Consider the following 12,989-nt stretch of genomic DNA (forward strand, 5'->3'; position numbering starts at 1 on the left):
CAGTCAATGATAACAAACAGCAGGGAAAGTCGACACAAACTAGGAAATTTGAGACTGAATGGAGATGTGGAGCTCAGTGTTTTGGATTAATTGTAATTTTTCTTTCACGGACCTTATTTAAATTGTTGATTTGAATTGATTTTTGATGATAGGGTCGTCAAACATCCCCGATGAGGTGAAACTGACCAAATCTCTGCACTACGCTTTCTAATGTCTGTGTCGCTCAGGAACATTCAGCAGTGTTTGGAATCGCCGGGCTCATGGAGTTGATTCGTCAACTATTTGTAAATAATTATTTTCTTCGCTTTGTTATAACCATAATCTGCTGGTTTGGCCCGGATTCTAATGATTCATTGACTCAGATCCTAACATTTCCTCCCCTGACTGTGGTTTTTCTTCAACACGCAGCGGGAAGGAGACACTCGCTCACAGTCACTAAAGGCTTTTTCTTTTTACAAACCACTCAGTATTGATTTTTCTCCCGTTGTTTTCCATGCAGCTGCAGGTACATGTGTGTAGAGTTTTTAAACAGCAGGGGGTTTATGTGTGATTCCAAAAACAGCTTTTGTTGTCAAAATCCCTCACGTTGGGGATTTCGGAGTGTTGATTTCATACGAGTTTTACTTCTTCTCATTTAAATCGATCTTATTCCCCGCATTAAAATTTTACATTGTCACCTAAAGCAAACACTTGACAGATTCCCAGATTGAACCAAGCGACTGTACAGTCCTGCCCCTACATCTCACGCTGAATATGGAAACATGTATTATAAATGTCATAAAGCGATATACAAACACTTTGCAACTTGCTTTCGTGCAAGTGTGGGGGGGGGGGGGACTGCTGAACATTGTGCCTCATCTCTCGCCGAGTCTATGACTTCTGTTTCCATCTCTGTAAAAAAGAAATCTTGTAAATATTGATTGAGAATGCATTTTAACTGCATCTATGTACAGTATGTTGGTTTGTGTGTGTTTCACTGAGTGTAGCAACAAGCTAGAGTTAGCCATCTCAGTCATCTAATTTTTTTTCTGTGGGGATTAATTTTCAGGGTTTGCTTTTCTTTTCTTTTTTTTTTTCACATACTTAATGTTTAAGGTTTTGTTGCACCTGTATTTTGCGTGTTGCCTTTTGGACTTAACACCTCAGCTATATCTCTAAACCCCCTCCTAAAACCTCGTCAGGATGTTTTGAGTCGATCGGCAACTGAGGTAGAGGTGGGGTTTTTTTTCTACGACACTGTGAGGTTGCTGCAGATCCATGGAGGGCAGTTTCAGGACCGCAGCCCCAGGGCCGCAGTTCTAGAGCTGTATCGAATTAAGTCAAGTTTTGACAAACTCATTTGGATGGTCACGGCAAACAAGCCAAGATTTAAGAAAACAATCATGGCTTGAGCTTTAAAAAATTGAAAAATAGAGCATTTGTCAACAAACATGGGAGTAGCGCAAGTAGTGACCACGAAAAAAGGAAATAAAAGCGGAGCCTCCAACGTCTGCAGCGGCCTGGCTAGTCGTCTGGAGGAAGTAAAAGCAGAATGTACAGTGATGGGGTTTTGTTATCTAAACGGCGAGGGAAACACTGCACCCTCTAATGAATTACAATGAATTGTTCATTGACCAAAAGCTGCGTTTTAATGCCATATTGAACCCAGATGTGAGGAGAAACAGCCGAGCCAGGGGCAAAACCGTGCATCACGAGGCTCCCTTCAGAAAAAGCACGTCGAAATCTTTGAATATTTTGTACAGGAAAAGTTTCCCCTCTTTAGTCATGCACTTTATCTCACAGCCTCGACTACCAACACGTTTCGAAGCTTTCGTCTAGTGTAGCCCCGTGAGACCGACCCAGTTCCGCCCTCTCCTCGTAGACGTTTGTGATCGTTGCGTTACACAGGAGTTTTTTGTGAGCCCATTCGTCATCCCAGAGCGAGCAGAGAGGAGCCGCAGGGTGATGGTCGAACCGCCCCCAAACTCAGGTGGACATATCACATATCCTTGTTTCTACCTTTTTACGAGAATGGGGAAACAAGTAAAACATTTGTTATGGATCCGTGTGGCTCGCCACGTTTTTCATGTAACGGAAGAATGAATGAATGATTATCAGTATGTTGTAATTTATAATAGACACCTTTGTTTCAGTGTAATGATACTCATATTAATGCTTTGTAATGTCTGTTCCTTTGTCCAGCTCCCCAATTTCCCCCCTCAATTATTATAATTTTTTTTTTTGTGGACTTAACATGCATTTAAAGCCCATTTCTGGAAATGGGGTGGTCATACTTCATGGAAACTTGTGACATTCATTGAAACGGTGGTGTTTTATATTTTGAATACTATAACTTTGTGTATGGAGAAAAAGTAGTGAGTAGATCTACTCAGCATGTCCACTGCGAGAGGCAATAACAGACTCATTTAGTGCAAAGAGAAGGCAGACCGAGAGCTTCGCTTAAAGTGTTTCGACAACGCTGTGCAAACTCCTAACCTCCGAGGCCACATTTCGGACTTGTGAAATCAAAAGCTGTTGTTCATTGACGTTAAAGATCATCCTCTGTGTGTGCAAGCAGGATATGAAACAACAATAAAAAAAATGTGGATGTGGAAAAAAAAAAACCTCTTTCCTGGTTTATCTTACAAAAGTAGATTCTCTAGAAGCAGAGGTTTAATTTTAATTTTTGAATATTTATTTATTAATTTTTTTTTTTTTATCTGAGCAAATTCTGGCTGTTTAAAATTAATTTCTGGCCAATTTTTAAGCTTGATTTATTTCCATGTTTCAATCATGTTGTTGGCTAGGCGACTCATTGTCATTTGCTCATGATTTTGAAAGCAAAATAGTAAATCTGAAAGAAAAGAGGATACAGTTGTCGAGAGATTGTTACGAAAGTGATTTGTGGAAACAGTAAAATTGTGCATCACAGTTGTCAAAGAATCCATAAATCCATAACATTTCAGGGGTCAGCAATATCCATGTCCATCTCTCGACGAGTGAAATGAATGATTTATATTTTAATGACAAATTATTAATTTAATTTTAAGTGACAATTTCACACCACTGAATCGAAACACAACTCTAGACTCTTGTTGTCGTGTCCTGTTAAAGTGCAAACACATTTCAGTTCTGTCCTCTGTGTGTTCTGTTGCAACAGAAAAAAACCATTAAGGAGAACTGTCGAACACAAGTCATGTCTCTTGGGATGTTTTCCTTTTTCATTCATTCACTTGGCCAGTTGATCACAGTGCTACGCATAGAGACTTACAACCATTCAACCCATTTACATGTCATATACAGTACATACAGCCATTCACTCATTCACATGTTTTATATATATATATATATATATGTGTGTGTGTGTGTGTGCGTGTATGTACATATATGTGTATATATATGTGTGTGTGTATATATGTATATATATACGTATATGTGTATATGCATGCATGTATATATGTATATATGTGTGTGTGTATGTCTGTATATATGTATATATACGTGCGTGTGTACGTATATATATGTATAAACATATGTATATATATGTGTGTGTGTATATATATATATATATATATGGGTGTGTGTGTATATATATATATATACACATATGCATGGTTGGATATATGGATTCACCATTCAATACATTCATTCATTTATTTATTCATTCAGGGCAATTTTCCCAATTTTTCTCCAATCAACCTGCATGTATTTAGACTGGGAGGAAACCAGAGAACCCTAACAAAACCCACACAAACACGGGGAGAACATGCAAACTCAACACAAGCAAGTTCTTTTGCTGCCCCTATATATATATATATATATATATATATATATATACATTTTATATACATTTTTGTTTTGTGTTTGTATGCGTATATATATATGTGTATATATATAAATATATATAGGGCTATCCCCTGATATATATATATATATATACACATACACACACATACATAGCCCTTTATATATATGTATATACTGTATGTATATATATATATTTATATATATATATATATATATATAGGGCTATCCCTGATATATATACATATATATATACATTTATATATACAAACATATATCAGTGGTGAGCGCTTCGGCCTCACAGCACGAATATATATGTACATACACAACCATTAACCTACTCATTCAGACATCATAGACATAAGCGTTCACTCATTCACGTCATGAACATACAGCCATTCACGCCTCACACAGAAACATAACCATTCACATGTCTTGGCTATTGAGGGTTTCCTATGAATCTCCTGCAATTTTTTGGATGACGGGAGAAAACCAAGGAGAACATGGAGACTCCACACAACGGTCTAAGAAGTGGCTCCAGACCATAAGGCTCGTCTCCAGGTTTGTTTTATTAATCATCAGCAGGAAGGGAGTTTGTATGCTGGATAAAATTTTTCTTGGGTACGTGAAGTCTGCAGAGCAACGATGACATCATTTGAGAAGATGAGGGTGAATATACAAATAAGTGTGGAACAAAAAAAAAATGAAATGAAATTAAAACATGAAAAAAAGAAAATAAATCCAAGTTATAATTATAAGCAAAAACTGAAACTTTCACAAACATTCAGCAAAAGAAAAGTTCTGTTTTCATATCCCGAGTACGTGTGTGTGTGTTATGTCTGTGTGTTTGTCGGGTATTCCTTTTGCTTAAGGGATAAAAAAAGTCCGCATGACATGAAGTGTGAGGACTTTGGGTTTGGGAAGAATTAGTTTCGGTAGGTCTGTGCGAGTTTGTGTGTGTGCATGTACGTGCACGGTCGTCCCAGGTGGTTCTGCTGCACAACTGTTTTCCATTAAAGCCTCATTTATTGTTCCTCCAGGGAACTGATAACGTCATCGTCCATGTGTTCATCAATCCAGCAAACATGAGGAACAACTCTTTTCTCGCTCGATTCCTCTGACGCAGAAAAGAATCCCGAAACGTCCGTGTCTCTGCTCACCTGACTCATCGCCGCGATCCGCTCTCTGACAGTGGTCTGATAAAAGTGAATAATAAAGAAAACGCTTATACTCGGATGGGGTAAAACCAGTAGACCGCTTTTTTCACGATGCGTTTTCATCGTGCAGGATATTGTCATAATAAGAATTATAATATAGAAAATACATTCTTGAGATTTCACATTCTAAAGTCCGAAGCCCGGAGGGAGAATCGAGCCACTTCACTTCCTCCGAGAATCCGAGGCTTTTCGCTGCATTCAAACGCAGACGGACCTTGGAGCCTAAATTGTCTCCGGGCTTCTGTACAGAAAAAAAACGTCCGAGGCACATTTGGCTCCTGCCAATTCATTTCCACGATGAGGATCAGCCAGCTTGGACGAAAGACTCCCGTGACTCAACTGTGCTTTTAAACTCATCACAGTGCTTTGAAGTTTGGCCTTAGATCCTGTTTTATAAGCGTTTCTGCACAGATCCAACGCAGCCCTGCAGGAAGTCACTCGTGCATGACAAAGACCTGCTTGCCGCCATAGTCGGCCTCCTCCCCCTCTTCCCCCTCCTCCCCCGTCTTGCCCTTCCACCTGAAGGGCCTGGATGTCGGGCTGGTGCTGTTGTGGCAGCTCAGCTTGGGGTCGTGCAGCAGGTTCCACATTAGCCAGATTTGAGGAACGCTGAGGCTGTGAACCACCATCAGTTCCCGGTAGAAGCAGGGGTCGAACGTCTGGAGGTGAGGCGCTGCCGATGGCCTGGGGATCCCGAAGGTGCGGAAGCCTTGGTGGCGCGTCGGTTTGACGCCGATCAGCTGAAGGCACATTCCCAGGAAGACGTCATCGATGGGGAACAGCTCCACCTTGAAATATAAAAGAAAAAAATGTAATTAATCTTTAAAAAAAAAAAAAAAAAAAATCCACAATAAGACATTCAAAGGTCCCCGCACCTGTTGACATGCTGAGCTGAGCCTCCGAGCCGTGTGTCCGGACATGACGAAGCCTCCTCCTCCGGCGTATGAGGGATACAGGCCCGCTCCGTAAACAAATTCTGGCACGTAGTACTTGGAACTGCGGCGGCGAATGGGCTTCGCGTTAAATATAATATCACCGATAAAAACGTCCTCGTCGGACTTCTGTCCTTGTAGCATCTCTAGTATGTTCTCCACGTTCACATACACGTCGGCGTCACCCTTGAAGATAAACCTGTGCAACCAAACACAACATGTACACACGTAAAATTCTTTATTTTATACGAGAAAAATATTTTTCCAGCCTGTGGAAGCAAGGTTGACCCGCCATTGTCTAGGTCAGGGGTGGGCAGTTACACTGGCTGGCAGGCCACATTTCTTATTTAATTTTTATGCACGGGCCAACTGGGTATCATGTAAATTGAACAAAACAAAAATTGAAGTACTTAATTTTTTTGGCATTTTATTTCAATTTTGGAATCATTCATTATCATATAACTGTACCGATATTATTTTGTATATAATCATCCATAAAATTAAACACAAAAAGAAAAAATAAGGAGCTTCAATATTGATTGAAAATGCTATTAAAATATTCAAAGAAAATAGTTTGGTGGGCCAGATAAAAAAGCAAAACGGGCCATAAAATGCCCAACTCTGGTCTAGGTATTGAAGTTTGGCTAAATGTTTGTTGGTAACCAAACATCCAGGATCAGTCAGGTCTATCGTCTCTAAGTAATTTTACGCCTCTTACTGGACATCCGGGCAGCTACTGTTGACCCACTCCAGGAAGTGCGTTTCCTTCAGCGTCAGGTTGAAGAAAGTGTCGTCAAATTCCCACAGCAGAATGTCCCTGAAGGTCTCGCTCTCGTAGGTCAGGAGCCGGTCCCACAGTGGCAGAGCCGTCCGATTTCTGGGGACCCCCAGCAGAAACACAGTGCGTATGGAGACTCCGTTTTGGAAATGTCCCTCTTTCCCCCAAGTCCGACGAACCACCTGAAGTGTTTTTGTGTAAACAGACAAGAAACACCCGGAATCAAGAATAGACAAGATTTAGGCTTGAGCTTTAAATAAACACAGAAAAGTTGTCTTTGGAAAACGCTTATAGTTAAGGTTAGGCTAACCACTAGTTATGCTGTCGTGGGCTTACTCTGTCTACCCAAACTGGCCGCACGCATTGAGCTCAAGGGCGGATGTTGCCTTTCTGCAAATGATTCCAAGGCGGGGCAGTCCATACCCGCTTTACATGGAAAGTGTCATCAGACAACTGTGTTGAGATTTGGCAATTTGTGTCTTCATAATAAATAATCTTAAGGTTTCCAGTAACGATTACTGCTAGAACGACTTTGAGTTGATGAGTTATAGTCATGGGAAATGTGTTTTCATGGGACAACATTATTCTTTATTCGTGTTTAATTACGTTTGGGGTTTCCATACATTTCTTGTTAATTTGAGCAACATCACATTCCGGGAGTTGCGTTCCTGTGGCTGCTGTTGCCACAGCTGCATTTTCGAATTGGCAGTTAAATTGTTCGATATGTTCGAAACGTAAATGTTGATAAGAGATGTCGCTGGTCAAATTTAGCATCTGGATTGACAAACAAAGGTTTCATTTTTGAGCAGAAATGTTTTCAGATTAGCGTTAATCCCCCATTTATTTGCAGTTAAACATGTTTTGATCGCACTGTCAATAGTTGTTCTAAACTCATGTATTTAAGACAGCCCCATCCTGGGTGATTGCACAATAAAAAGACATTTAATGAACTCCATGTGTTTTTCTCAACAAGCGTTCTCATTACGCGTGGTCATTAGATCCACACTTAATTTGAAATGTCAGCTTTGACCATCATCCAAAAACACCACTTCCCTCACTGATCAACAGCAAATGTTTCAATAAGTGGCATAACCCTCCCGGCGTAGCATGTTTTACCTGCCTCTTGTCGAAATCTGCGGCGACAGATTTAACGGCGATGAGCATGTAGGGAGCGGAGGCAGATCCTTCGCCCGCTCCGCCGTCGTCCTCCTCTGACCTGACGTGACATTTCTCCGGCTGATCCGTCAGCAGCTTGAACCTCCTGTTGTCCTTTTCTCTCAGATAGCTCTCGAAGTCGAAAGGCGGCAGCGTGGGAAGGGGTTTGGCAGTGGGTTTCGTCGGAGTGACATTCTTCCGTCGCGACTTGGGTTTTCCCTTGGATTTAGAAGGGGGTTTGGACTTGGCCTGGGTGGGTTTGGATTTGGCCTGAGGGGGTTTGGACTTGGCCTGAGGGGGTTTGGACTTGGTCTGGGGTTTGCAAGGAGGCAGTTTTGGCTCCGCAGGGACGGACGGGATCTGTTAATTTGAAAAATGAAGTGAGAGAAGACAGACAACTTCTGCTGGGATGAATAACTGTCGTGATCCTTTTACTGCTTCACGTGATTCATTCTTATCTTCATCAGACTGTTTTCTACTGAAGAACATAAACACGGATTTTACGCGGGAATAGATGTGTTTATATGAGTCAGCTTTGGATGGAAGATTTAACCAAATAAACTAATTTAAAGTCCCCTGCAGTCATTCATTTATCATCTATATTGCTTATCCTGCACTCATGGTGAGAGGTGGAGTTCACCCTGGGCCAGGTGTCAGTCAATCACGGGGACACGTATAGTGATATACCAGGGGTCGGCAACCCGCAGCTCCAGAGCCACATGTGGCTCTTTCATTTTTACACTGCGGCTCCGAGTGGCTGAGGAAAATAAATTATAAGTATTTAATTGAAGTGTATTTTATTTGTTTTAGTTCTTTTTTTTAATTTTAGTTCTAAATTGGAAGATTATTGTGATCTTGAAATATTAAACTGAAATTGTGTTTATTATTTTTTGACGCTCAAAATAAACGTCACACTCAGGGAAGCCGGTATACCCACCAGCTGGTAGAGCCCGGATTTGCAGATGCTGTGCGCAGAAGTTCAGGAGCAGAAGTTCCATTAACCAGGTAAAATAAATATTTATTAAGCTATGTTGCAAATATTTGTTTCCTATTGTTTACTGACAGTGATTTTTTTCCCGATTTGTTTTCAAAATTCAGGTCAAGGCTCCGCTACACGCTCTGAAAGCCCAAAGCTCAAAATGTTCTAATTGTGGTCATTTCATAAAATAACTTTAATTTTCTCTATATCACTTAGTGGATTTCATAAGCAACACACTGCACACTTGTTTATACAAAGTGTAAAGATAATAAAAAGTGATATATACAGTGGTACCTTTATTTTAGAAGTCAAAAAGTAATTGCGGCTCCCAGTGTTTTATTTTCCGTGGAAAACGGGTCCAGGTGGCTCTTTGGGAGTTAAAGGTTGCCGACCTCTGGGATATACAATCATTCACTCTCTCATAAACACAAAAAAAACATACAAATGAATGAATGAATGAATGAATGATATTAATGCAGCCTCAAGGGGGCATTTTGCATTTTGAGCTGCCAGCCAAGATGGCCTAGTGGAAATTTACAGATGACGTGAAAGAGGACATAAAGTTAGCTGGACAGAAGAGGGTGGTTAGATGGAGGAAAATGATCAGCTGTGGCCGACCCCTGAAGAGAACACCCATTTAGAGAAGAAGAAGAAAAAGAAGAGGAGAGATCGATATTCCTAAGGATTGTTGAATGATATATTTCTAACTCTGAGACTGTGGGAACTGTGTCGAGCCTCTTGAGACGAGTTTATTCTCCTTAAAAGGAAAGCCTATTTTTTTTTTTTTTTTTTTAAATGACTGCATTTGCTGTGACATCCCATTGACTGCATTTAGAACTGCGGGAAAACTAACAAGGAGAAAAATCAGGAAGTTAAATCTGTTTGCCCACAAAGCTATTTTAGATGAGCTAATACAACATGGAAATAAAACAAATTTTTAACGCACCAGAAAGAACAAATTTAATTTCTCCCTCAGTTGGGGCTATTTTGGCAAAAATATTAAATTTGAAGTTTAATTCTACATTTCTGAGGGTTCTGAGCTCAACGTTGACAGCACACACACACACACTCACACAAACGGTTCCACTGTTCGTGGGAAACAGAGGTTTGAACCTTTCATACGTCCCATGTTTGTTTTTCTGAGCCACTGTGTCCTGAACACTGACAGGCGGTAATCTCCAAAATCGTTTTGGCTCGTACCTCCTGGCCCGTCGTCACCCCGCTGGCTCCCAGCAGGGTGCGGCTGGAGCTGGTGGGCCGATGGATCTCCAGCCTCCATGCAGGCCTGTCCCACCCGGAGGACACCAGAACCTGGAAACGCGTGTGGAAAGATCTCATGAGCGCGAGACCGATGTTATCTTTTATTTCGCGCACGGTAATTTCTTCCACATTTACCTGGCGGACGTAGAAGAGCAGGCAGAAGAGCACCAGGAGCACCATCGTGCACATCACGTCTCCCTTCACGTGGACCATCCTCCTCATCCTCACCATCTTTTGACACTGACTTCAGTAAACGTTGAACACCGGCTCATGCTGCACCTCAGCTCGGAGGGTTTGGCAGGATCGCTCGGGTTTGCAGACTCGGCTGCACAATCTGATCCCGAATATTCCTTTTCTCTCTGTGACGCATTGCAAAATTCTCCCCCTGACGTCACAGCTTCTCCGTAAAAAAGCGTCTCTGCTGCCCCTGAGCGGCTGAAAGGTCACTTTAGGAGGTTTCCGGTCCCCTGGAGACGTCCCCGGGTGATGACCCACTGTCCGCCACCATAGCTCCCCACTTCCCAGGCTGTGGCAGGCGAAGCATCCTTGTCAACAAACATCATTTAAGCAAAAAACACAAAACAAAACACAAACTTACAGAAAATATAATTCAATTCAAAACTTAAAATTGCCATAGTACAACACAGTAATATCAGCATACTATCACTGAAAAGGCTTTCATTGAGTTGTCCTGCCTTTAGGTATCATTTTAGCATAAGCCAAATCTTAAAAATACAACTAATTCATGCTTTGATTTTAACTCTACATCATCTGTGTCACAAATGCAAATGAACGCTTCTAAACATTCTGCAGCTTTATTGTTCCAATTTAAAATACCAAGAAGTTGAGCAGGCATCAGCTCAGTTCTAGTAAATCTGATATCCAATCTTTTTCTGACATCTGAACTCAAACATCTTGATTAATATAAACTAATAAGAGAATTAAGAGGCAGTCATTACATAATTCAATTGACATAAATTAAAATCAACCTATTAATTTGAATGACTATTTGATGCTGTATTGCCTATCGGCCTCGATCAGCGCTTTTAAGTTTACAGAAATCAATATGCAATAACTATTAATAATTCATATAATGATTATATATAATAATTGATAATAACTGATAAACTGAATGAGTTTATTATAAAGACAGAATGAAAGAAAAAGTCATTTATACAGCACAACCTTGGTGAAATTGTATTTTATTTTTTATGTATTCATTTTTTATGTATTTGTCATTCTACTTGTTTTATTTATGTGTTACTCTGTTTTTGTCTGTTTTTATCAGTCTTTTATTTAGTTAGTTATTATTCTAGGGTGCAACGATCAGTCAAGCCCACTATTAATGTAATGCAAGTCCAGATTTTAATTCTGCAAAGTCAATTTCAAACTACTTTCAGCTTTGAAAGTAACTTTCAGTACACAGAAAGCTGGCATGAAATTTCTTTAGTTGTACTGCAATAAAACTGTAAAAACAAGGTAAGGAAATACCTAGAAGTAAATTTGCAGCGGTAACAATATTAGTTTAAAAATAGTTTGAAAAGACAACTTGCTTTACTTGCGTGGGTCCGAAAACTGAAACAAAGCAAAAGGAGCAGCCACTTGTTGATATTGATCCTTTTCAATAAAAAGAATCCAATTTATCTACGTTACAAGGTGATTTCATTATGGATATTTTTGCATCAGGTCATCATCAGGATGCCAAAAAAGCACATAGATGAATGATGTGTCTAAATTAGTTCCCTATGAGGCTCACATTCAAGATGCAGTCCCTCCAGGAGGCTCGGTTCAAACTGATGGGTCAATAAATCTATTACTTTAAGGCTTAAACTAACCATTCACTGCGAGCGGGATATCTCAGAAGAGGGATTAGGACTTATCTGTGTACTTTTACGCACACTGCAATGACATTCAAGTAGACTTCAGTAAACCTCCGACAACTTTATAAAAAAAGTTCTTCAGATCCACCATTATCATCTAATATACACCCCTTATTAATACAACATTTCCTCAGAGTCATTACTCTAATTCACATTTTGTTCCACCAATAAAGATGGGATTTAAAAGTTGACCGGGAAAGATATCTGAGGAAAAATCCCGTTGCATGTTAAGACTTTTTTTTAAGATTGAAACGCATCAGAACTGTTATTAAATGTTATTAAATGGTAATAAGTGATCGATGGCGGTCACTTTTCTGATCCGCATCTCGGTGTTCAATACGAGGGGGAGTGTCGGCCGTTATGTAAGTGAATACGAGGGTACCGTCTATTACAGAGAACACCGTGTCCCATCTTAAATGTTTTTTAGAGGGGAAAAACGTCAAAGAAACGATGGCGACGTGAAAAGTGCGAGCGCGTTATAGAGTCGCCGTCCATCTCTGCGTTTCTCATATCCCGCAAAAAAGCCCAGGAGAAGTTTAAGAGCAGAAACGCACAACGCAGAGTTTCTAACCGGAGAACCCCTGCGCGTTTTTTTTTTTTTAATCAGCGACGTCGACGCTCCAGCACGTTTTATCTATTAGTACAAAATAGCAATAATTGCATTTTTTTTTTATTCATGAATAAGATTTGAAAATAAGTTTTGTATCATTCAAACTCACCAGACGGGACGGGGGAGGAGGGCGAAGTGAGGCGGCCGCGCCGCTGTCTGGAAGCCTGCGCTCCTGGTGCCTTTACGGGCGGTGGGAAATGTTGCAATCGCAAAGAAAGGAGCGTAGAACCGGAGGAAAAAGAGCAATATCCAAGGCTTAAAACCCCTGATAGACAGTTGATGATGGTTAGGTAGTTTTTGGCTGTATCCCGTGGTTGTTAGGAGGTTTGCAGGGGAAACACAGTGAGGATATTAAAAACGTTTTCATTATCTCTTGGTAAGTGGTGGCCACATCT

General features: G+C 40.5%; 1 protein-coding gene across 1 annotated transcript; it reads right to left on the reverse strand.

Moving 5' to 3' along the window:
- Positions 1-4,334: 4,334 nt before the first annotated feature.
- Positions 4,335-12,748, reverse strand: b3gnt9 (UDP-GlcNAc:betaGal beta-1,3-N-acetylglucosaminyltransferase 9). The gene is made up of 7 exons (XM_086163285.1): positions 12,704-12,748; positions 10,240-10,649; positions 10,045-10,155; positions 7,827-8,225; positions 6,651-6,892; positions 5,876-6,131; positions 4,335-5,788 (listed from the first exon to the last, which is right to left on the reverse strand). Exons 2-7 carry the CDS (start codon positions 10,333-10,335, stop codon positions 5,435-5,437), a joined length of 1,458 nt encoding a protein of 485 aa, XP_086019411.1. The 5' UTR covers positions 10,336-10,649; positions 12,704-12,748; the 3' UTR covers positions 4,335-5,434.
- Between the last annotated feature and the right edge of the window lie 241 nt (positions 12,749-12,989).

Source organism: Fistularia commersonii, chromosome 17 (genome assembly GCF_037954325.1).
Source record: "Fistularia commersonii isolate RoL2024-O1a breed Wild chromosome 17, RoL_Fcom_v1.0, whole genome shotgun sequence".
Lineage (NCBI taxonomy): Eukaryota > Metazoa > Chordata > Actinopteri > Syngnathiformes > Fistulariidae > Fistularia > Fistularia commersonii.